The following is a 26,541-nucleotide window of genomic DNA, read 5'->3' on the forward strand; positions in this document are numbered from 1 at the left end:
TCACATAATCCTAGTATATTCCGTATATGCTAGTATATTAGTTGTATACTACTCTAGTCACGAGTGCACGGGAAGATGACGGCAAGGCTGGGAGATGACGGGTATCAAGGGTATGGCTCTATTGATCCAATGGTAGCTGGCGGGTTTACTCCCAGAGCGAGTGGTAAGTGCCTTCTTCGATGTTATGCTGTTCTAATTAAAGCACCACCAGTAGGGAGATTTGGCGAACTCCAGAACAAGTTAAGCAGGTCAATATTTGATATTGGGAGGCAAAGTGAGTAATGGCGTGTGTAATGTGGCTTCGTGTGTTTATGTTATGTAGTGTCGAATGTCTATTTACCACGTGATGCCAAAGGGTGTTACACTGTCACCATAGATAAGACACCCATACTGGATTAGAAACTTCTAGTGCACTTAAAATCCATATGTGCTTTGTTACCCTTATTACCACTGAGAGTAGATTTTATGAACACATGGTTTACTTACTGTAGACGTAATGCTATGGAATATAATATTTGGTGTATTCATAGTGGGTGTATTGATGTGTATAAGTGTGACTTGTGAAAGGTTGATATGACAAGTTGTGTAATTGACTAAACTGTAGCGAATATACCATGTACCAGTACACGTAGAGTAGTATGTAGTAAACATCAGCCTTAACTAGGCTTGTTTGCCCCATTATTTTCACAAATGTGTGTAAATACTTATACGGAAGGCACCTGTACTAGTAGAAGGGAAAACAATCTACTAAACTTAGTAGCTAAAAGCAATTTAGCTGTATCCAGGCAGTAAACCAGCATCTTTGTATGGAAAAGAGTGTTTCAAAACTTCAGGCACAAAACGCAGATAGTATCGTAGCTTTTTTTTATGGACACTATACTTCAGGTACAGGGGTTACTCTAGGGGGGGCACAGTCCCCCCCTGGGTTAGCCATTGCCCCCCCTAGGTTTATACCTAAAGCCTTGAGAAATGGAAACGTTTAATTGATCCCAAAGTTGTATAATCCAATGGTCAATATTCAATGGTCAGTATTCAATGGCATCACAGTAAAATTTCACCAAAATTGAGTATATTTATGGGAGTCTGTATTCCGCGGAATGCGGAATAGCAGAATTACGGAATAAGCGAAAATCACATTCTAAATATTTTGTTATTGTTTATAGCCTTACATTTCTCACCTCATAGAGAACACAATCATAATGGCACTGATCCTCGGGGCAATCTTTAAATAGGATATATACAAAGATATTCACTATAGAACAATCTAACTAAGCTAAACTACTGTTAAATACACTTCACTACATAATCGCTAGAAAACTAGAAGTTCTTTGTGCTATACTTGCTCATACCATTATAAATTTAGCTATTACCCCAAATCTATCCGTGATTGGAACAATTTACCAACTGACACAATAGAATCCCAATCTCTACAAGTATTTTTAGATAAATTATAACTGACTCTTATCTATGTGATTTGTACTGTTTTCCTTACCTGAACATATCAGTTTGTAACTGTGTTTTCAGTAATCATAATCATACCAGCTGTCACACATGAGCAGCTAACTGGAATAGTTTAGGACAAAACAATCCACCCCCTAGGTAGCTACCCTGCATGCATGGAATAATCTGACCTTTCTTATAACTCTGTTACCATTTCCTAAAGTGTTTCAAATAAAGTCGGAGAATAATACTGCTTTCAGCTCCCAACATCAGAGCTCCAACCTCGGCTCTACTACTTCGTATATAACTTTAATAAATTCGGGCAGTTACTCGTGTGTGACAGTTGGTATGAGTAAGTATAGCACAAAGAACTTCTAGTTTTCTAGCGATTGTGTAGTGAAGTGTATTTGATGGTAGTTTAGCTTATAGTTAGAGTGAATATCTTTGTACATATCCTATTTAAAGATTGCCCTGAGGATCGGTTCCATCGTGATTGTCATTTGTGTTCTCTAAGAAGTGAGGAATATATATTAAAACGTTATAGAGGCTATAAACAATAACAAAATATTTAGAATGTGATTTTCGCTTATTCCGTAATTCTGCTATTCCGTAATTCTGCTATTCCGTATTCTGCGGAATACAGGCTCCCTATATTTACACCTAAATTTTCAAAATTTTCCTGGGGGGAGCATGCCCCAGACCCCCTTAGAATCCGAAGTGAAATACTTCGCCCCCTCTAGGTTAATATTCTGGGTTGAGCCCTAAGGTAGGAGTGTCTGTTTTTGTTAACACCTAGTACCAAGAGTAAATAATGGAGACAATTCTCCATTATTACTTTTGCTAGTACTAAGCTACCAGTTTAGCATTAACTTTACTTAACTCTTAAATCTGCAAAGACCTTTTGGGGAATGCGTGTTTACACAATATGGGCACACATGGCGATGTTAGGTGGGGTAACTTTTAATTCTTATAGCCTAAAACAACACATTGTTCAAAAGTTTGTTCACTGGGCTACTTGGAGAAGACACTGTATTTATAACGGCTTACTTGTTATGAAGCAATGAACAACGGCGAGTCGTGTCGCCGTGTTTCAACATTCTTGCCACACATTTAATATTGATTGTGGGTTTACTGATGTGAGTCATATATGGCCTGATAGAAAATTTTATGGCGAAACGAACAGAACTTGTTGCAAGATGATAGGAGCAACCACCATTGAGTTACAGATGATTTTATAAAGGTATGTAAAGGGTTTGCATGTTTCCTCACTGAAAAGTTACTTATATGGCTAGTTTTGGCCTTACCGTGTAGCGTTAGGGTAAAACATATTGTTTTAATCCTTGTTGCTTCACGAGTAGAATGATGTAAATTACGTAGCCATACAGCACACATCTGCAATTAAACCCTCTAGCATAGACACCACTGGGAAATTTATTTGTCTTTTATCCTTAGGTACATGTATATAAACTACTAGTGCTACAGTCGAACCTCTCTAATCCGACCAAAATGTCATTTACCAACACTTTTGTATAGAAAACAACCTCTGTAATCTGACACAAAATTTGATTCCCTAGACTTGGAAATACACTGTTTTCGACCTTTGTAATCTGACAGAGAATTATAGCAGCATTAATAGCAATCACAGAAAATAGTTTTTAAGCAACCAAAGCATTAATTTATTGGTACACAATAATTTTTTTAAAAAGCTGTAGTACTTGTAAATTCTAAAATTAATTCATGTTAAAAACATTGTCTGATTCATTTTACCTGTAATTTATACTGCATAATCTGACATAATTCTAGATATCCTTTTAAGAGGGATAAATGGTTTATCCATGATTTAGGGGTGTCCTTTTAAGAGGGATGTTTGCTGGTAGTTGGAGCATTGTGTGGCTAAAGGACAAAATGTTCTCTGGTTTTGATTTTAGCAAACGTCTGTCCATGGTCAGTGGTCTACCCTCCCATGAAATCTGTTACAATTTTGACTCTTTCAACCAGAATGGTCCCTATATCTTGAGCTGGTTAGGTGGTAGGTGCTAGAGAGATAATGGTTTCTCAGCACTATATATATGTTTCTATTATATCAGCACTGAAATATTATAATTTGTAGATTAAACCCTATCACCATGCATCCTACATTGCCTACCTGCTTGGTCATGTGTCATAACTGTGTGGCATGTGTAACCATGCAGGTGTGTGTAACCATGCAGTCATGTAATGTTATGAATATCACGCCGGTGCAGTGGCACTGACACGATCAAAAGGATAAATCCAATGTTAGCACACACAGTTTGCCACTTTTACTTTACCTACTGTTCAGGAAACTTTTCTAAACTACTTAGAACAAGCCAACATTGGTTTCTACACTATTTAGAGCCCCTCAGGCTGAGGTAATTAAGTTTGTGGGTAGCCTCTCCCACATCGTCCTCAGGTCTCTAAACAGCATAGAACCTTGTTGGCTTATTCTAACTATTACATATTTCTCATGGCTGCAGGTTTCAATATCAACACCAGGCACCATGTTAGATGGTATCAAGTAGTTACTGTGCTGGGCTAGAATGACGCTTGTCTTGTCCAGAAAATAAGCTATTAAGAAGCAAACTGTGGTGTTAGGTAGAGCATAAAGATTAATCCTTCGAGTTATTGTGTCAGTACCACACCATGATATTGGTGTATTGAACACCTAGATCTGAATGTTAATGATGCTTGTCTTGTCCAGAAAGTGAGCTAACAGTAATGACATTGGCTTTGCCGATTTTTGTTTGTAAACAACCACCAGCGAGATCACAGGTTACTAACTATTTAGTAACCCCACCACAGGTTTCTACTGTAACCTCAGACATCAAAGGAAATATTTTGTAGTATTTTCTAAATATATATGTGTATTAGTTTAGGTTGGAAGTGTTGTAATAGAAAGGTTTTCACAGAGCAACTTTAATGACTGATTTCAAGCGGACTGACAAATTGTACAACAATATGCTCTTTTATAGACTACAATTCTAGAAGTCTGGAGATAGTTCCAGAATAAGAACAATAAACAACATAATAATTAGCTGTAGTCTAATTACACAATAATTAGTCAATTCAACAGTTAAAAGTCAATTTACTCCGCAACGCTAAGGTATTTGGCATGTGTGATTGATCCAGTGCCTGGTGTTGATGAAGATATTTGAAATTTTTTTTGGTTGGCTGGGAAAGCCATGTATGGTGGCTGAAAGAAGGTTTGTGATGGTGCCACATGACATGGATTTACTCATTAGAATATTAGGTGGTTCTTTTCATCAAGATCCCAAAGTGTTTGATGATGTCTGCCCATATATTCATTTCTCTACTGTTTCTTCTACATAGCTAATACACTACGAGATCTACATCGACAAGCTTCACGAGGTCAGGGGGATGTTGCTTCTTTGGCCAGACAACTGTAAGTGAGTGGGACCGTGACATCGTTATGATATCATGTTAGGGAACACAAATTGGCTGATGTACAGGGATTGTGTAAAGATGCCGGACAGAACATGGTTACCTTAGCAATGACCGCTAAGGATTCTGGAGAGGTATTGTTTGTGTGCGTGTGTGTATGTGTGCACTGTGTGTGCACTATGTAGGCAGTAATTGTTTGTCATGTGTACTATGTCACATGCAGCGTGAGAAACAGTTGATTGCCAACAGCTTAAGGGCAGATTTTGAAAGAGCATTTAGTAACTTCAACAACGTACAAACGGTAAGTGTTTGTCACAATGACACTTGTCATATGACATCTCGTACAGGATGTCATCAATTTGCTAAAGAACCTACCGCCTCAGAGATTAGGACCTGACACAGAAACTAACCCGTTTGGAGTAAGTGTGTCCACTTAGTGCTGTGTGTATTGTGGAGAGTCTCTTATGTGGGAATGATGGGTGTATTTAGTCTCATTCCCAGCCGCTCATGATCATACATTTGATCATATGAAGGTAGTCTGGTGAGATTGGTCCATACTCTTGGTCCTCATTTGAGACTCAGTGTCAAGCAGCAGGGCACCCGTTATCTGCTTCACCTCCACTGAGGTAACAAAGTTGCAATTCTTTGTGTGAATTTATCACTTGCTTTAGATAATAAAGTTCTGTATGACCTGGCTATTAGAAATCTTACAACCTATGAAGTTACTGTTGTGTAATAAATTTGCATGGTTAAATTAGCAATGGGGCATGCCTTGTACTAGCGCAGTCACAACAGTGCTGATAACCCTTGTTGAGGTGTTTCATGACATTGTAACAACCCCTTAGTACAAGCTCTTGTAGTGCTATGTTGAACATGCCCCTGTGATGATATCTGCACTGATTATGTAATGAGATGTACCTCACTCAATTGAGCACCCGTTCTATCACTACACCTGCTAAGCAAGTTTTTTCCACAACAGTTCCTCGTAACTAGCTAAAATTTGAATGCTAGCCATTGACAGGTTAAGGAATGTTCCCTTGTATAACCATCGCACTGCAGTTAGGCATTTTAGCAGTAGATCTGCTTTTTCCAAGCATCTAAGCGTGAGTTTTGTGTGTTCTGTAGTGCCAGTGTTGACGATAATACATAGGAACATGAACACTGTTAAGAATTACTGGTTGCCAAAATGGTTGATGATTACACCAGATGACCTTTGTATGATCAAGCACCTGGCAAGACTATAGAAAAATACATAAATAAACAAATATGTTGAACCTTTTAATATGTTGAACCTTTTAATATGTTGAACCTTGTAAGGAATAACTGAAATTTGTGGGGTTGCCCATTTTTGTTTGATACAGACCATTAATTAGCGTATGAACTCTATGAAGCAACCTTGGCTATGCAGTTGCTGACTTCATACCTTGCTAGGTATAATATACTCAAGTGATAGGCCCTCACTGTCATTCATAATTTGACTTGCCTTTCTGTACGGCACATTAAAAGCTCCTACACTCCCAATACCAATATTATTGCTGCTGCGTGTGATTTATGTGAGCCTCTGGTGTACGTCCATGAGGAATTGAAAACTTAGCAGCTTTGATTTGTGCATAAAGCCCATTGAGCAGTCACAATCTGTGCAGATAATTAACTGTACAATATATTGTGTGTTTTCTAGGACTCTGGGGAGGTAGTTTTTGATGATGATAACGAGAAAGCAAGATTGATACAGAGAGAACGAGAACAAGCACAGAGAAGGTTTGGTTGTAGTGAAACCTCATTAGTGTGGTCGATGGCTTTAATAAGATTATAAAGTGCACCTTAGCTATGTTTGGGACCTACTTGACATGGTCACTATAATGAGGTGGTCTTATTAATGACGTCATGTAAGTACACCTTTGCTACAGTAGAGTGCATAGAAAACTTTGCAATGTGCATCAAAATTTTTGTGGACGTTCATGAAGGCTCACTGGTCATGAACAACTTGTGAATTCACAAGCTGTTAATGAACAGAACAAATGTGTACCCACCTTTGAAGCCACAACTCATGACATGATATGTGCATTTGAATGTGCCTAGCTTCATGAAGAAGTGCACAGCAGGGACTTGATATGCCTTCCCTGTGGTTCTTGAGCACGTCCCATGCATTCATGAAGATATACAACTACCTTGCATACTGTATCTGTTCATGAACAGTAAAATAATTCATAATCTAGTTACAACACAACATTATGCTGTGCTTAGATTAATGATAGAAAAAGAAAAGAAAACGAAACAATGGAGCTTCTGTTATCCACCATTGTTCCTGGAGTTTGATGAAAGTGTTCAGAGAAATGAATTTGTGCTACTCTAAAATAAAATATTCACTTACTCTAGTAGAACACACAGTAGCATTGAAATACTCTAATTGAACAGCCATTTAACCTGTTTGGATATGTAGCAGATGTCTGGACAACCAGAAGAGAACCCCTGACTCAACTATACAAGCTTTTTGTTTGGGGAAAGCAATTGATATAGGAAGGAGTCAAGTATGGCAGAGCAGTGATCAGTAGAGAGGTTACAGAAATAACTCTGTAGGCTTATTGTTGTACAAGCAAAGCCCATAGTTACCACTCCTAGATAACAGCCATGTTTTTCATGCTGAAAACTTTGTCTGATAGAGTAGTATGTTGCAGGCAAACTATAATTGTGACAGATGCTTAGTATTAGCAATGACATAAAATTCCGTTGTTTGCTTTGTTAAGTTTGCTAGAATTGTCCAAACTGCAATACAGAGTATGTTTAGTGGTATTAGTTCAGACAGAAAACAGGTTTTTGTGTCTAGTACTTACTCATCATCTGGCGTGTTCCCATGGTAGCACATTGCTACTTTCACGTTATGATTTTAAGACTACTGTTAATATTGGGTAGGAGGCCTTTCTTTAGCCCTTTTCTGTTACACCTTATTGTTAGCTAGGTCAAGTACTGTTCTTAGATTTCCAGTTCCAGTTTGCTAGGTTAGGTAATCCTAAAGCTGCAGCACATGTTGCTGTCAGACCTTCAATGCTGGTCACTGTAAAGCTTTAATAACAATATGGATGAACCACAACACAGTTGCAAACTTGCATTTTGAAAACTGAGCACTAGCTAGTTCATCAGTTTGTCTAGTTCATGTACTGTTGCTTATTGTTTAAGTTGCTTATTATTTGTTGTGTTTAGGGAATTACAACAGCGACGTCAGCAAGAATTGTTACTGGAAGAGGACACGACAATGATCCAGCAACGTTATGAAGACCTCCGGAAGCTAGAGGTAAGATCGTACTTGTGAACTGTGCAACAATGTGAGCCCCACCCCCTTACCTTAGCAAGATGTAGTAACATTGAACCAGTTGATGAGGGACATCATGGTATTGGTGATAGAACAAGGAGAGCAAATTGGTGAGTGCTTGAGCAAGCTATAGAAATGTCAAGTTAGTAAAATTAACAGATAATTGTGTTCTTGTAAATATCTTTTGTTACTGAATATCTTAATTGAATGCTTATTTTTGCTGTTTGGGTTGGCAAGAGTTCAATTACCATCTGATGATAGGGTGCTGCATGCTGTAAAATATTCACCTCACTATAGACACCATTGAGCAACACGTGGAGTACACACAACAAAAGACTGTAGCAGGACGGAAAAATTTACAAAAAGCAGAACAGCTACAGGTATGCAGTATCGTAAAATATCCTGACACATGTGCATTATCTTTCCCACCCTCTAGAAAAGCAACCGTCGTCTCTGTCTCTGTATCATCTGTATCTGTCTCAGCATCTTGATAGCATTGGGGATTACATCAGGTATCGTTGCCGCAATTGTCAAGAACAACTGACCAACTCTTTGGTCAGCCATACTTCACCTCAGGAAAAACATTCGATAAATGTCATTGTGTACACGCGTGTGCTGTAGTACTTACCACATATTGTGCACTAAAAATTAATGTCTGCATAATTTTGTTTCCAAATTTGATTTTTTTAATGGTATTAAAACACATATACCTGTGTACAGAAATTAGAATACCACAGTCACACATTCTTACAGACAGAATTAGGCCTGTTTACAAAACTAGTTACAATGGTGGCCTGTTTATATACAAATAATTTAATTTCATTTGGATGAGGAGGAGTGACAGAGTTAGTTTGACTGCTCTTCGGAAACTGGTGGAGGTCGAAGGGGCTTGACTTTATTAGATTCAACAGCAGCCATCATTTTGTCATTTTTCTCCTTGAGGCGGTTTCTCAAATCACGGAAGTGATTCTCTCTATTCTCTTCATTGGTTGCCATTTTCTTGTTGAGATGAGCTTCAGTCTTGGCCATCTGTGCCTTCTGGAAAGCTTCCAAAGCATTCATCACTTGACGATCATGTTCAAGTTGATTTCGTATCTTCTCTTGACGCTCCTCCTCCCAAGCCTACAATGATGAAACAAGTAACAAATGCAGTCTAGACCAAAACACTACTAAACTTCACCTTTCTGCGCTGTTCGGCTGCATCAAGTTTGGCTTGCAATTCTTCCTTGGTGAGGTTGGATGTTTTCTTTCTCTTTTGCAGTCCTTTGGGCATTTTCTTGGGAACATTCTTTTCATCAAAGTTAATATCAAATGCCATTCCTCCCCGGGAGCTTGGCCTCTCAGTAATGTTCAAATTCTTCACATTATCATTATCATCAAGTATCATGTTAGGTAGAGTGAGCTGCTGTCTCTTTGGGGGCTGGGCCAGAGGTGGAAGGCCAGAAGGAGGGCGTCTGCTGGTAGTAGCACCAAGTTTTCCTGTGCTACTCAGCCTTGCTGGTGGCTGTAAGCATACACCTTGAACAGTTAGGTCCGGAGCTGAACCACTGGGAACCTATTAGAATAAAAGTTTGTAGGTATGCACAAAAGATAAGTCTGCAATACCTTGGCTAGTTCCTGTTTCTCAGGAGAAGACTTCTCTGTGATGACGTTGGCATACTCTTCATTCTCTCCGGCGGTCAGGCAGATTCCGCTGTCCCTTGATCCAGCAGACAATAGGGCATCAGTCTTCAGAGAGCCCTGCGAGCTCCGTTTGATGAACAAAGAAGCCGGAGATTCGCGGACGGTAGAGGGAGTCACCTCTTGGTTGACTATGTCTGCTTCCTTGACAAGGCGTACCGGAGCTTGGCCAGTCGCTTGTTCGTTCTCGACTACTTGTTGAGTCCCAGAGGAGCTTGGTGACTTGGGAGAACTGCCCTCTTCACTGCAAGCGTCATTGGTAGCGGACGCGTCAACAGTTCCTTTTCTAGGTGTCGCCTTGCTGGCTCCCCAAGCCTTCTTAACCTTCGGGGTAGTGGCAGATGAAGCAGCTGTCTTGGATTTGGGAGACCCGGACCCGACCGGGTTAACCTTGGTCTTGCTCGACACACAACCCATCGGGAGATCTAGAATAAATATTGAAGTAAACATATCTAGAAAACACTATCTGTAGCTAATTTGTTGCTAATATGTCAAGTTACAAACAAAAGTGTGTGAAGTTGATACTGTACCTTTCAACAAATCGATCACTTCTATCCAAACAACTTGAAAAGAGCTTCGTGATTATCCGATAATCACTTCGCAATTATCTTCGCAATTATAGAAGCCGTAAAATTGGCTCAACAACAATCACCGCGAGAACACAAACGTTCAGTGCTAAACGTTTTGTTATTTGCGCTGTTAAGCGTTTTCTGTAGCCAATGGCAACAGTGCCACCAATCAAAACACGCAAAACTTGAAGAGTCACGTACGTTCTCACGTGCTAGGAATGTCATTAGGCTCTAATTGATTATGAAAGATGATTGGAAGTTAAGTAATAACTCGTCAACTGCTGTGGTGGATATTTGGACTGCTACCGCAAGATTCCAAACACGTGTGTCACAGCCGGATTTGGTTGTTTTTTTTTTCGGATTTGTACGGACATTTCGTTTTATGATTTGGGAGTGAGAAGGGACGTTTAAACCATATAGACCAGGATGATCGGATTTCGGTACCTCAGTGCGGACCACCTCAATGGATTCGACAACTACAAAGTAACAACATTTTAAAACTGTAGTTTTATCATGCCGTGTTTGGTCCGTTTCTTCTAGTACAAAGCTGTTGATACATCGCCATTAGCGAAGTACGTGATGCAGCCGTGGTGGAACGCTGTTGTACAGGTATGGGGCACTTCTGCTTGTTAACGTGTGTAAATTGTGCTACCACAGCTTTTTCCACTGTGGGTGGCTCCCAATTTAATTACGTTTGTTGGCTGGCTGTTGCTGGTGTTCAATTTTGCATTGTTTGCATACTATGACTTTGACTTCCACACAACCAATAATGACTTGGGGATAGTGCGTACACCTATCCCATCATGGGTGTGGCTGTATTGTGGAGTTGGCCAGTTTGTAGCACACACACTAGATGGGGTCGATGGGAAACAAGCTCGGAGGACAAAGTCTAGTAGTCCTTTAGGTGAGTCTGTAATGTCCCTACACCATAGCATAGTTAAGTCTTTATGTCCATGACACTAATTTGTGATTCATGTTCCCCACCATGTAGGAGAATTATTTGACCATGGCTTGGACAGCTGGTCGTGTATCCTCCTCCCTCTAACACTTTTCTCAGCGATTGGCACTGGTACCAAATATGGTGGGTCCACGGAGGAAATGTTAGTGCCATGTCTTGGTGAGTGACTGTCTCTATAGTGAAAGGTCACTGTGTAATAAGGCATAGATTATATAGGGAATATATGTGAATAAGGTCACCTGTCAAATACAACCTACTTGGTAATCTCATTTGTGTACAAAGTGACCTGCTTACTGATTTCACTATAGTATGGTGACCTAAGGTGACCTTTTAGTAATGTTATATGGTATCATTCCGTTGACCTTTATTAACAAGATCATGTGTTACAGCTGTGGTGGCTACCTTCCACCTGACTCACTGGGAGAAGTACATTACTGGAGTACTGTACCTGCCCTGGTCCTATGACATTAGTCAATTGGTGAGGTCACTTGTAGTGTGTTCTATTAAGGTAGTGTGGTATGCTAGTTAACTCTTACAACTTTTTAAGCAGGTGTAATGCCACAGGTATTGAGGGTCTACACACCTGGCTTATTGAGATTGTTTTGAGAAACTTTGTGGGTATATGTGTCCGTGTGCATGTACACATGTTTGTAGTGTGCCTGCATATATCATATCTACATGAGTAAAAGTGAAGATTATAAAGTTATGCTTGTTAGATCACATTCAAGATAGTCATTGTAATCACCATTACCAGTAGTTACATCTTGTAATAACTTGACTAGAGGTGTACCGATAATCGGATCGGCTATAATATCGGTATCGGTACAGAACAGCAGGAGGACCGATATCGCTACCGATATTTATACACTAGCAATAGTTTGTACATAAACGGATTGTGCATTGGTTTTCTACATTATTCATGTGGCTCTTTAGTGCCAGTGGCTTATTATTCACTTTGAAACAAGCGCTACGCTACGAGAAGCCATATAAATACACGCGATTCTACTGTCTGTTACTGGAAAGCTTATCACAGTCTTTATAAATGAAGCAGTTATAGAGTACCTTGTAATAAAAATAAGGGTCACAGGATAACCAAGGAAACTTGCTGTACCAGCTTTCTCACAAACCATTAGAATGCAGAGTAATGCAGAAATATCCGTATAAGGCTTCATGGGAGTATACATAAAAATGTTTGTGGGTGCCTAATTGTCTGGATTGCACAATAGAAACCCAAGCTGTATACCACCACAGGCAGAGTATAGCAATGAATACATGCACATGTTGTTGTAGGGTACACTTTTAACTATAATGCAAATATCGGATCAATTATCGGTTATCGGCTTCTTTTGGTGACATCAATATCGGATATCGGTACATGCAAAAAAACCACATCGGTACACCTCTAAACTTGACAATTGCTTTACAAAGTTGGTACAGTGACTTACATTGTTTCCATTAATGTGTGTACAGGACTAGCTAATTAGTGTTAATAGTTGATAGCCAACAAGTGCTATCCTACATGTGATCATATGTGACTGGATCTGTGAAAAACGGACATAATCGCACAAGCCTAAATTTACAGTATAATACATTGGGTGAAATACTTGCGTATTATCGAAAAAATTTGCATATTATTGAAAAATTCTGTAAATTTTTTGAATGCCTCTTTCTTAGTGAAGGAAGGGACTAACAGTAAAACCCTGGATATTATCTTATTCGCCTGCTCAAGAGGAGTTGGAAAATCTTTGTTTCGTTGCAGTAGACCCAAGGATGCGCAAGTTGCGCTTGTTTGCGTCATTTTGAAGCAATCGTACGCGATCAATTTTTCTTCACGAATTTTGCCTTTGTATGCAATGAAGAAGGGCGAATAAAGGAAAAGCTTACCCAGTAATTGATTCCCCTGTACATGGCGAACATGATGGTGAAAATGTTAGTTCCATACCTAAATCCGTTAGTAAGTTACAAGCATTTTTGTAAGCACCTGTAATTTATTTTCCCTATACTTGCTGTACAAATTGATTTTTCTGTTGTTGCTACTTTGTAAAGCTGTAACTCCAAAAGTTATTGGCATATGAAGCTAAAACTTTGCCAGTGGGTAGGTACACTTGGCTAAGTAGATTATAAATATTTAATAAGCAGGAATTCGAAGATTGTGTCCTGTTTTTGCAGATCTAGTCACATATTGTGTGTGTGTGCGTGTCTGTATTGTGCGTGTGTGCGTGTGCGTGTCTGTGTGTGTCTGTGTGTATGTGTCTGTGTGTGTGTCTCTGTGTGTGTGTCTCTCTGTGTGTGTGTTCATTTGTGACTTGTATATGGGAATTTTTTTGCTATAGTTTAGAATACCCATACACAGACACCATAAAACTGCCTGTTAGATATTCTCTGGCATAAAAACTAGTTACTGCGTAACAATCTGGCCAAATAAACAGTTTGAATTTAGGTCAGATGAGATAACCCCCTAGGAAAGTAGATACAGTACAGCTTAGATGTAACGTCGTCTCACGAGAGTGCCAGTGATTAAAAAAACTCGCTTATTAATTAAAGGACATGGCACCTGTTAGTATCACAAGCAAAATGGGTGCCACGCCCTTTAATTAGCAAGTTTTTAAATCACTTGCGGAGATGACATTACATATTTACATTTGAGTGGTACTGCAGGTCCTAGCAGGAGCTCGTCGAATCTTATGGACAAGGGAGCATGTAACTCTGTACACTACCAATTCTACAGGCGAAATTCAAACATGGTGTCCAGTGTTACTATGTATATAATTGGTTGCATCATTCTTACGCACAGCAGGGATACACTGAATGGGCTGCTACTCCATCATCTTATGTAAAGCTGCTTCGATAGGAAGATTGTCGAGTCGAAGGTAGAGCTTGGAATGGTCAAGTGGAGTAATTTCATGTGATTTCACCTGATTAGTGACTGTAGAAAGACTGTCCAGCTAAGCCTGTGGTACTATTCCTCCACAGTGCCATTGAACTTCGTTTCCATAGCTTCGCTTCGTCGCAGCAGAAATGTGACGTACTTGAGCATGTGCCTCCACATAATATCCTAATTAGGAAATTTTAAAAGTTACTTATTATAGTACATGGCAGCCGTGTTTGAATTTTGCTGTTTACGGAGTTACATGTTCCCTTGTCCATAGGATTCGATGCACTCCTGGTCCTAGACCATAGCAAAGATGTGGTAGGAGAAAGGTTAAAAATTCAAACATATGCCAGCTAACTAGACATTATTCAACAAATGCTTTTTTCCAACAAACATTTATAACTATGGTTACTACAGATATTTTGTTAATCATAAATTCAGAAAATTAATTTTAGCCTACCTACATTGTAAATGCTATCTCAGTACTATATTAATGCATATCAATTGAATATTAGAAACAAAGTATTGGAACATTTGTTTGTTCAATTTATGGAACATTCGAATGTGTATACTGTAGTGGATCAGACAATTTGGTCAAGGGTGTTGTAGTAGCTCTTAAGATAGAGCATGGAAGTGCACTTTCCCTCTTGTTGAATTGCAAGGCCAACCCAAGGGAGTCTGGTCTCCACTAGAGTCACTGAAGTGCTGTACTTGCCCTTGTACCTACCACCAACACACTACACATACACACACACACACACACACACACACACACACACACACACACTATACTGCACACTCACGTACACCACACACACTATGTACAGTACACTGTTCAACCAATAACTAGACTAATTTCAGAGCTCTATTAAAGCATCTAGTGGTGATGGCACAAAATACTCTAATAAAACAGTCACTATGATTGTTCAGATAATTGGGGGTTCATGATAGAGATTGGAGACTTAGTGCCACATTGCGCTACTATGTAAGGGACCAGTAACTGCACTTATAATGATCAAATTTATGGATAGCAAGAGTACTACTTTTGGAATGGCTGTATATACCAGAAGTGCAAACAGTGAGGTTGAGACACCCTAATAGAGGAGTCACTCTAATGCAATAGTAGTATAATAGAGAAGTTACAGTATGATTGTATACCATAACTATATGTGGAACCACAAGCCATGGCAGAAATTTCCCCACACAGCTATGTCATACCATCATAATCATGTCTTGTTTTATCACATGGATCCCCAATTTTATTGAAATGCACTAATAAGTGTCTACTCTCTAGTTATGCTGGTTGTCACAATGAAACCATGTCCTTTAAAGTTTGTAACAATCAAGCTGCTGACCACACCCTATATGGCTGAGATTGAACATACACCTGAATTAATGATGGAGACCATGTCTTTAATAATCCAGCATTTGTAGAACAATCAAACACGGTGACTGCTTATCAGTCTAGCTACATTTGGTGATAGTATGGTGATCATGCCCCTTTGAATTAGGTCAAAGGCTCACTCGAAATACTCTAATAAAGCAGTCACCCTAATGCTACTTGATATTCTAATAGAACAGTCATGTGTGTGTGTGTGTGTGTGTGTGTGTGTGTGTGTGTGTGTGTGTGTGTGTGTGTGTGTGTGTGTGTGTGTGTGTGTGTGTGTGTGTGTGTGTGTGTGTGTGTGTGTGTGTGTGTGTGTGTGTGTGTGTGTGTGTGTGTGTGTGTGTGTGTGTGTGTGTGTGTGTGTGTGTGTGTATATCTTATATGCTATAACCAACATAACCAAACAAACTAGCATATTTAATCAAGTAGAGTTCCAGCAATAAAGCAGTGAAACAAGTGATGTGTATGATGGTATTGCAACATAGAAAACCTTACTTTGGCATTGAACCATAGTTGTGATAACATGCCAATGTGGGGATTTTTCCTATGTTGTAACACCATCCCTTTTTCACTATTTTATATTGCTAGGATCTTTTAAATTAAATATATTTATCTTAGTACATCCCTGAACAGATTTTCATAGCCATGTAGAAAGTACTGTGTCACTTGTTGCTAACATGTCAGTGATGATGATAATGTCTGCATTGTCATTCTAGGGGTGTAGTCTTGCTTACCTGGTCACTGGCTGGTATGGAGTAGAACTATGGCAGTTCTATGTCTTCCCTGATGTGTCGTGTGCTCGTGTTCTCAAGTGGATTTTGATGGGTTAGATTAGAGTGTAGTAATGATGATGTGTGATACTTGTCTTTGCTAGGATCATATTTTGTTTCTCTGCCAGCTAGTATATGGAATGTGGTGGACCATTATATGTCATTGAGGTATTGTATTTGTGTGTGTGAGTGCGTGCGTGCACGTGTGGTACGTGGAAACATAGCCAAGTGGCTAGAGCTATAGCCTGGTAAATGAAAGGTTCCAGGTTCGATGTTCAGTTATGCCAATTTGGTGTTGTTGTAATGTTGTTGTTTCCTTGAGCAAGAAACTTTACTCACATTGCTCCAGTCTACCCAGCTGTATATTGAGGACCTGGTGGGTCCACCCAGCTGTATCATCAATGGGTACCTGTGTTTACTGAAGTAGCAAATGCCCAACTGTCCTTGTCTTATTTAGTGGTGTACAGGTATCCCAGTGCTGGTTCACTGGGTGGCAATAGCTTTATTTCGCATTGCTGCCATAGGCTATGCTAGTGTGTGTGTGTGTGTGTGTGTGTGTGTGTGTGTGTGTGTGTGTGTGTGTGTGTGTGTGTGTGTGTGTGTGTGTGTGTGTGTGTGTGTGTGTGTGTGTGTGTGTGTGTGTGTGTGTGTGTGTGTGTGTGTGTGTGTGTAGTGTTTCATACGGCCTCCTGTCCTGTGGTACACTAGTTCTGCAGGCCTGGTACTGACTTATAGCAGTCAGTTGGGTAGGTATGAATGTGTATGCACAAGCCAAAGGTTTTTTGTGCGTTTGTTTGTTACACTTTCCATACATGTATGAAGACATACTCATGCATGTGTTACACATGTTTGTGCACAAAGTGTTGGGAAATGATATAATCGTGTTCAGTGCCTGCTTGTACACCTGCAGTGGTCATTAATTAGTACACAAGATACTTGTGACCAGGTTAAATCTTGATTGTGTGACACAATTTATTAGTATGTGTGCTATCAATGCCAAACCATGTGAATAAAGGCTGTTAGTACAGGTGTAGTATCTAATCCAAAACAGCCAAGCTGTAAAAAAGAGTGCGGCCCCCAAAAAGGCTATGATGAAAAAAGATGTGAAATTCAAGGTGGCGGCCGAGAAATGGCTGTGATGGTAGGTTAATGGTAAAAATTTTAATAACAACAATTCAGGTGAATTTGGTGCCGCTTGTGGTTGGTCTTGGCACCAAATTCACCTGAATTGTCGTTATTAAAATTTTTACCATTAACCTGCCATCACGGCCATTTCTTAGCCGCCACCTTGGATTTCACATATTTTTCACCATAGCCTTTTTGGGGGGGCGCACTCTTTTTACAGCTTGGCTATTTTGGATTAGATATCACTTCTTTTTGTATTTGTATACCCCAAAGCTGGCCTATGGCTTTTAAAACTTATCTTTTTTTCTTTACCACTGGAAGAAGAAAAGATTTAAAGCGGATTTTTAATATTTTTGTAATTATAATCTTATTACATGCCAATTCTTCCCTGCAGGATAACTTGTTTGCAGCTGAATCTGATCTCTCTACTGGGTGACTTGAAATGTAGCTGAACTCTCTACAGGGTGATTTGCTTGTAGCTGAACTCTCTACATTGTGTCTACTTTCTAGCTGATCTCTCTATTAGGTGACTTGTTTCTAGCTGATCTCTCTACAGGGTAGCTTATTTATACAGTAACTCAACTTTCTACAGGGTGCTTTCTTCGTAGCTGAACTCTCTACAGGCTGGTTTATTTCTCTCTACAAGGTTACTTTGTATGGCTGATCTATCTAAAGGGTGATTTGTTTTTGTAGCTGAACTCTCTACAGGTCAATGGTTTCTAGCTGATCTCTCTACAGAGTGACTTGTTTGTAGCTGAACTCTCTACAGGGTGGTTTCCGTTGTAGCTAAACTCTCTACAAGGTGACGTCTTCTAGCTGATCTCTCTACAGGGTGACTTGTTTCTAGCTGAACGCTCTACAGGGTGATCTGTTTGTAGCTGAGCTCTCTCTTGTTTCTAGCTGATCTCTCTGTAGAGTAACTTGTTTGTGTATAGCTGAAACTCTTTACAGGGTGGCTTGTTTGTAGCTATAGGGTAACTAGTTTGTATAGATGAACTCTCTACAGGGTAGTTTCTTTGTAGCTGAACTGTCTACACAGTGATTTGTTTGTAGCTGAATTCTCTACAGAGTGAATGGAGTAAGTTAGAAACATAGCTGTATTAGGGTGACTGTTCTATTAGAGTATCTCGATCTCACGTTTGCTACACGTAGTTAGTTTTCAAATCTTAACTCAGTGGTTTGTAATCTGATTCTTCTGTCTACTGCAAGGACTTTCTACGATGATTATTCCAGCTACATACTGATTTCATAGATTATACATTCGTTACCCAGTATATGAAATGTAACTGCGCACTCCAGTAGTAACAATACATTCCAAATTCCGCATCCGTGTTGTTAATTATTTCTAAGCGCTCCTTGTTCTTGCATGGTGGTGAAGCAAAACTACCAACTCTACTTCACTGTTTGTTCGTTTAAAAGTGAGTTTAAGTAACTGAAAGACCATACTGCTAAAAAGAAGTGATCAATTTGGCCGCGTTTTGACGTTTCTATGAAATTTGTGAGAAATTGAGGTGAAGCGGACCATGCCTATTTTGTGGAATTTAGCCATGAAACTAATAGCTGAGCACTAATGAAACTGCTCAGCTATTATATCAATATGTTTCAACTGTGACTGCTGGTCACTTGTTGACCTGTTGGTCAACTGGCAATTGATAGTACATCTCAGTACATGCACATTAGTTGGAAAATGCTTGTACTTGAGTACTTTCAATTCTAAGTAAGTATGAATATGTTTCGTTTGAGAACTTGTACTTTACTTAAGTACTTCCAAAAATGTACTTGGTCCCATGTCCGGAGTCAACAGAAATAAACTGCATTCTGTAAAACGTATTGGTTGATATAGACAACCATGGTAGTTGGAGTCTGGTAACAAGGTAAACTTGTCTCCCAAATTAAAAATGGATGGCACTCAAGCATCATATCCACCTACTCTGCTGTCAGGGCAAAAGCTAAGTGCCAACGAGTTGGAGAGTGTGGTGGTGATGGACACAGCCTTGACATGCCAATCATGTAGCTTCAAGCTCTACTGTGCCCTTGTGTATAATATTTACTGGAACCTTCCCATGCTGCTACAGTTCTAGGTATTGGTGTATTGGTATGTCCTTCAACTGGATAACTGAATTATATGGACTACACAATAGTAAATATTTCATAGTCAGTGTGGCTGTGTCTAACAAGTGTTGTGTCAATCTAGTGTGTACAGTGTGTGTGTGATATAATATATCTATGAGCACTTTAATGAGATTAGTAATAATTGTAATAGTGTGTCCTATACTCTTTAAACATGGTTAATTGTATAATTCTGTGTATATACAAAACAAACATTTTAATGTATTGGTATGAGTGTACTTGCTACAGTGGTGTTGTAAATCAATTGTATACTCCCATAATTAATGGTCATAGGTAAGAATATCAGTAATTCGTTTTAAAATCTACGTGTTTGTGGTTTTGTGCTTGTCTAAATAACCACCACAGACATAGCCTATAATAGCCTGAGGGCAATAAACAAATTAATCATGGAACACAACACGAGTGACACAGAATCCCTCAACAGTAGCACGAGTGTAGCTCTACAACTCATTTGGTCAAGTTAGCTATACTGTGATGCACCATAATAGTTCCCTGTCAAAAGAAATGGCTAAGATGTTATAGATAATTTTGGGACAGCTACAATTTTCTAGAATACACACAGTAGAAAGTGAAGCTGAGCAGTAGTGATCAGACATTTTAACCAGGAGCACAGGTGTTATATATATAGCACTTTGCATTGGTTATGGTTAAATCACTAGTATTCCAACTAATGGAGTAATTCTAGGAAGTGATGTGGGCTACTGCTAATAATATATTAATGTATCCAAACTGAAAATTAGATCAGGAACTTAACATCATCAGTTAGCACCTGCTGTGCTTGCCACACTTTATAAACACCAGTGAGGAAATTGGTCTACTGTTCCATTAGCACTCATATGAGTTAATGCCATGGTGCTATGGTCCTCACAGAAAATGTGATTGATAGCACTAGCATTATGATGTGTGTGTTTAAATTATTAAGTTCTCAAGTACACCATCTGGGTGTATATATGTATTGCCACTTCGTATTATAATATTCAATCAAAATTGTGAGCCTTACTGGACATGTTGACTACAGCCATCACTTATTATCTTTTTGGTGAGGAATGTAGTGACTGGCTAGACTGGTATATTCAATTCACTAGCTTAGCCACACCTGTGGCTAGAGTCTGAGTAATAAAGCCTGCTAACTAGAACTTGGCTTGAGGTACTGTTAACCTAGTGAACATTGAAAGCCCTGGTGTTCACTAAAGTCAGCCACCGAACAAATATAAATTGAGTAACAGTGTGAAAGTTTTAGACACAGTTATGCAAAACAAACAAAACTTATACAAATAACTTCTTGGTAAGATCTCTGTAGCGTATAGCATGAAATTACATAGAAGAAAACATGGTGGGCAAATTTGGACAATGACATGAATAACTCTCCAACGCAACATCCTTACTGTAAATGGAGTATCGAGTGCTGAACATGACCGCACCAGTACTAATTGGATCCTAAGATTACATAGCTTGGAAAAAACTATTTAAAATGCTACATGTTGATTTTCTGCTGAAATTATGTAATAGTATTGTGTCAACTGTGTTGGGGGTATTGTCTACCATTACCATGTAATACCATAAAACTTAATGAGCATAAGGTTTATGTGTCTGTGTAGTGCAGTGCTGTTGTGTGAGTGTGTGTGTATGTGTGTGTGAAGCATATTCGTTAGTTGTTATAGTTACGAGTGAGTGGTACCCACATGTAATGCTTCACTTAATTTTATTCACAATAAATCTTTCAAGAAAAATACTTTCCTTTGAAGTTAATTCTTGTTATTTCTATCCAATTAGTCACTTCCCTACCTATGATAACAACATAACCTCATTATCACGTGTTATTATAGTGTTTCTTGTGATTCAGGTCCCCAGAAAAACAGCAAAGTGATCGAAAGAATTTATCATTTTGGGAGGCCATGGCACCTGGTCTGCCACTCTTACTGCTCTGTGTCTTCTACTATGTGTGGAGTGTTATATCACCACACAATGTGTTGGTGGCTCAACCAAGAGTGTTTATGTTCTCACTGGGAATTGTCTTCTCTAACATTGCTGTGAGTGTCTGTGCGTCTGTGTGTGTGTTCATGTTGTAGTGTAGTATAGATTAGTGTGTGTATGTGTAGTGTGAGAAATGTAGAAGTGTATACAGCCAGTCTACATACATCTGTTCGTTCATTGTCCCACCCAATAGTTAATAGGTGATGTGTATGTTAAAGACAGACTTGCATTTTAAAAGGTGAAAATTACAAACAGATTAACACCACACCTCATGGCCAGCCACATGGCCAAATTGTGGTGTTTTCATATCATCGATGGAGTCAGTTGCTGTCACATCCATCTGTGGAGATCACTACACCTGTATAGTGTTATGGCTTAGCTGATCGGCTGATCAGTGTGAAGGAAACATTTCCAACTAATATACTGCCACCATATCCACAACAATATTATTAGCTGCTGGTAGTGTAAATTTTTACTAGACAGCACACAATTTATTTATTATGGGTTACGATTATTTATGTTGAGATTGTTATGATTCCATCACTGTAGTTAATCTGATTCAAGTGCGAATTTTCTTGTAAAGCATTTGTGTTCATGTGATTGAAGTCATAATTTATGCAATAGAGTAATGTAATGGATGGAAATCAAGCATGGTCCATCAGTGCATTCAGTGATTTTGTCAGTAACTCACAATAGCAATACACCTCACATGCTTCCCCTTGTGTCACTACGTCTAGTTGTTTTTGCTAGAGCTTCTTGCATAAAATATCCAAATTAGGAAGTTGTAGTGAAAGTTGTCAAGTGTAGCCTGTTGGCTTTGCTTCCTCTAATAATGCTAAGGGTACATGATCTGTGTCTAGCCTATTTCTAAGTCTTAGCTTCCTCTAATAAGGCCTACCATTTACTTTTAACATACAGAGCATTTTAGCCACTTCACATTCAGTTGTGATCATGTCAGATGTAATTGCCACATAGCATTGATTATTATGGTTATCACCATGCCAACAGGCCGGGCGTTGTTGTGAGAGTGTGTTACATTATCTGGGTATATGGGGAAGCCATATGATGTCAATCACTTTAATAGTGACCACCCTATACTGAGCTCAAGTACTGCCAATGCATCAACTGACACACTGGTAGGAACACTCTCACGATGGCTGTATAGACTTAATATGGCTACCAGCAGATGCTATATGTAATGTTGTGCTGATGCAGTGTTAGGTCACGACCAATAATTATCATACTACCGTCATGTTCCCACAGTGTCGGCTGATCATATCTCAGATGACTGGACTCAAGTGTGACCTATTCAACATCATGTTTATACCAGTGGTGATTACTATGGCAGCAGGAGTGCTGTATCCTCCATATGAGATTGACATCTTGTACGCCTGTTGTGCTTTACTAGTGACCATGCATCTACACTTTGGAATTTCCGTGGTGAGTTTCTGAGATGTGAGTAAACCCAGCTGGGTGGTCTCTCAGCAAAGGGATGTTTAGCTAGCAGTGTTAATGTACCATTTGCCTAACATATTTAGTAGCATCTGTTACAGATGAGCTGCCACAGTTTGTTCAACATATAAACAATTCTCATTGCTACTGTGTGTACTGGTGTTGCCCTTACAGCAGACCTTCGGCTGCACTGAGTTTGGTTTGTCTTCAATCCCTTGCTAAAAACAAATTGCATTATTTAATTTGTGGATATGTTTATGCTTCACACTAAGCTTTCTGCCTCTAGTGAAATAATACCACCTGTGGCTAAGATAGAACTGCATTACAGACATACACAGGTAATTTTTGTAATAATTGCTTTAAAGTGGCATTACTGCTGTTTCTAATGCTAGCGTGTTAATTGGTGACCTCACAAGTACTAGAGAACACACACAGGGTTCATGTTCTGGCGCCAGAGACCTGTTCTGCTGTTCAGGATAGAGTAAACACCTTAGCTGATAGTGAGGTGGAATGTAGTTAGGAAATGTAGGTGTCACTATCCCATAGTTGTTAGCCAGATGTGGTGCGTGCACATAAGAGGTGCTGATCGTGGGATAGAGTAGCTGCTGATTAGAGTTCAAATTGAGAAGCAAGTGTTTAATTATATAATGTCCTGTTCTGTAGGTGCAGGAATTATGTGAACATTTTAATATCTACTGCTTTTCTATAAAGAAGCAGCAGACATCTTGACAATCAATGCATAGTCCTACGGACACAGAATCACAACTTGAAGAAACAGTTTGACTTCATCCACAAAATTTTCTTAACACACCATGCATGCTACGATATATATATATACATTATTTCAATTTATTTGTACTATATTTTAATTAGTTAAATTATTTGTGAAGTGTGTTATGGATAATTTTTTATTACCAAGTCACCAAATATTGTAGTAAGTTGTCACACTGTCGGACATTATGAGCTTCACTGTCGATGTGTTTTGATTGGTCCATATTATACTAATGATAACACTTGGTTATATATTATAATGGTATTAGTTATTTCCAATTAACTGGTAGACTTCCCCTTCAAATATGGGCAAATCATTTAAGGCAATGTGGTAAGAGCATGTGTACAGGTTAGGATTTGCATGTGACTAGAGCTAACATGCAGTAGCAATGTAATCATGATAAACCTATTGGGAAGACACTCGTGTGCAGAAGTTAAGTGAAACCTTGTCATGTTTACCCCACACCTTTACTAATACATTTCATTATCATCACTTGTTTACTGATAACACACATGATACCAACAATGAACTATGCAAAAATAATACAAAGTGTCCAAAAATAAGTGAACAACTGTTTACAACTAAGAAATGGTGATAAGATATACAAATTTGAAAATAACCTGTATAATAGTAGCTAAGTGATAAAACAATGGATTTAGAAAGTGATGGCTGCAGCTAACAGCTTGGAATAATGGCAGCTAGGCTGTCCATTGTATCTAACATGTCAAAATTCACACTGTCAAAGTCAAATATCAATTTGTCTGGATCAGGTGGAGAGAATGGATGAGAAGAATAACCTGATGATGTAGCACTACTCATTGGTGGACTGATGGCTACACTGTTCAGACTGGGGTCTACCTGTAGTGGTACTATTATTGGCTCTAACAGCTGATCAAAATCAAAGTCTTTCAAAAGGTCAAAGTCAAGTGGCTGGGGCGAGTTTTCATCGCTCGTTGAAGTAGGCGGGGAGGGTGGGAGCGAAGCTGGGCTCATCCCATTAGGTAGCTTGCAGGCCAGCTTTGCTTTCTTGCTTTCTACAGCAGCCTCGTCCGCTTCCAGAGAATGTTTACGATTGATAGGGGTAAGGTCAGGTATTCTGCTAGCAGTAGGGCTTCCTGAGTAACGCATTTCCGATGGATATGAGTGACACATTGACGATTCAAAATTGCTCATCGTATCAGCCTGCACGGCTTTTGACGTGCTCCATCTTTCTTCAATGTAATTGTCTTCACAGTCTATTTCGTCCAGGTTGCATTGTACACCGACAGTGTGGGTTTTCCCGCTAGGGTCGGATGTTTCGCGGGTGACCTCGCTGTAGTGACCACCTTGCTGGGACTCCTGGTCTGTCTTCTTAGGGCGGCGCTTTCGCGGGCGATACTTGTAATCTGGGTACAATCGCATGTGCTCGATGCGCAGTCGCTCGGATTCCTGCACAAATGGCTGCTTTTCAGCTTCGGTCAGCATCTTCCACAACTTTCCCAGCCTTCTGCTAATCTCTGCATTGTGCATATCAGGGTACTCCATCGTGATCTTCTTCCTCTGTATCTGCGACCAGACCATAAACGCGTTCATAGGTCTCTTGATATGAGTCTCCTTTCCACCAGTTGGGGTCTTGCGTTCTTCCAAAAACTTGTTCTGACAAGAGTTCAGTACTGGCTCATCCTTCAAGGGGCCAACAGGAACGGCATTGGTTGGGGAAGACTGTGAATCCATGACTACTAAGCTACTACCAGCAACAGAATACCTCATGTATATGCGATGCACTAAGTCACCTTAGCCAATTAAACCATCTGTTTCAAGAGCCGCCCTATATACACACATGAAACCTTACACTGACCGTAATATTATGAAGTGACGTAATAAGATGTCAAACACGTCACGCCACATACGCGATTGGGTAAAATAAACTCGCCATAAAATAGTATGTGCATTTATATTTTTGCTGACTCTCACAGCAAAAAATGCATACAGGTATATACGTTATTCATGTTACAACAGGTGGCATAGCTTCCTAGTACATCTATAAACCACTTTGTGCCATAGCTACAGGTAAATGCTACATTAACGATCACTGCCGGCTATGCCCGTCATGGGATTTTGCTCATAACCATAGCAACTAATGGACCTGTACTTTTAATCTCACAAGCATTTACCTCAGTGCAAAGAATAACACTTTACAGTTATTAGCATATTATTATATATCACAAATCTTATGAACACATTGCGGGTGGAGACATGTCTCTCTTATTTGACGTCTGATTCTCTGGTTGGCTAGCTACAACGGAGCCTGGCTCTCTTAACAACTCTGTGAATTAGGGACACAACAGAAAAAAATCTCCATTATGTGTATTTTTACATTGATCTCCAAAGGGGAAAACCAGCAGCAAAAAACAAACTGTCCGTTATGACAGGTTCCATGGTGCATTGTAGTTCATTGTTTGTGTATTTTTTTATGCAACTGCAGAAATAGTTGTCTGAAAGGAGATCACTTAAGGTAATTAGTTATCCAGTCTTAAAGAGCAGACAATTCACCATTACATTGTATCACTGCTTATCCCCACACCTCACATGTGTATGTACCAAGTTGTATATGATACAATTGCAATTAACAATGTATTAAACAGTGTTGGCACACATCCATCCAATGACAATTGTACACACCCGTCAACACTCACACACTCTACA

General features: G+C 39.4%; 4 protein-coding genes across 4 annotated transcripts; 2 read left to right on the forward strand and 2 right to left on the reverse strand.

Moving 5' to 3' along the window:
• LOC136243144 (syntaxin-12-like) lies at window positions 1–8,872 on the forward strand. The gene is made up of 11 exons (XM_066034667.1): window positions 1–163; window positions 212–274; window positions 4,789–4,861; window positions 4,904–4,994; window positions 5,084–5,161; window positions 5,208–5,279; window positions 6,539–6,618; window positions 8,059–8,149; window positions 8,205–8,277; window positions 8,465–8,547; window positions 8,604–8,872. The coding sequence occupies exons 1-11, from the start codon at window positions 76–78 to the stop codon at window positions 8,709–8,711; spliced, it is 900 nt and encodes a 299-aa protein (XP_065890739.1). The 5' UTR covers window positions 1–75; the 3' UTR covers window positions 8,712–8,872.
• On the reverse strand, window positions 8,831–10,664 carry LOC136243133 (uncharacterized). Its single transcript, XM_066034653.1, has 4 exons — window positions 10,378–10,664; window positions 9,773–10,272; window positions 9,348–9,722; window positions 8,831–9,289 (listed from the first exon to the last, which is right to left on the reverse strand). The coding sequence occupies exons 2-4, from the start codon at window positions 10,262–10,264 to the stop codon at window positions 9,014–9,016; spliced, it is 1,143 nt and encodes a 380-aa protein (XP_065890725.1). The 5' UTR covers window positions 10,265–10,272; window positions 10,378–10,664; the 3' UTR covers window positions 8,831–9,013.
• LOC136243130 (ethanolaminephosphotransferase 1-like) lies at window positions 10,612–24,487 on the forward strand. Its single transcript, XM_066034648.1, has 10 exons — window positions 10,612–10,899; window positions 10,957–11,025; window positions 11,074–11,320; window positions 11,408–11,533; window positions 11,764–11,852; window positions 16,350–16,458; window positions 16,508–16,571; window positions 21,502–21,688; window positions 22,896–23,072; window positions 23,748–24,487. The coding sequence occupies exons 1-10, from the start codon at window positions 10,843–10,845 to the stop codon at window positions 23,811–23,813; spliced, it is 1,191 nt and encodes a 396-aa protein (XP_065890720.1). The 5' UTR covers window positions 10,612–10,842; the 3' UTR covers window positions 23,814–24,487.
• LOC136243139 (transcription factor Sox-11-like) lies at window positions 24,335–25,657 on the reverse strand. Its single transcript, XM_066034660.1, has one exon. It carries the CDS (start codon window positions 25,603–25,605, stop codon window positions 24,532–24,534), a length of 1,074 nt encoding a protein of 357 aa, XP_065890732.1. The 5' UTR covers window positions 25,606–25,657; the 3' UTR covers window positions 24,335–24,531.
• Window positions 25,658–26,541: the final 884 nt, after the last annotated feature.

Source organism: Dysidea avara, chromosome 13, assembly GCF_963678975.1.
Source record: "Dysidea avara chromosome 13, odDysAvar1.4, whole genome shotgun sequence".
NCBI lineage: Eukaryota > Metazoa > Porifera > Demospongiae > Dictyoceratida > Dysideidae > Dysidea > Dysidea avara.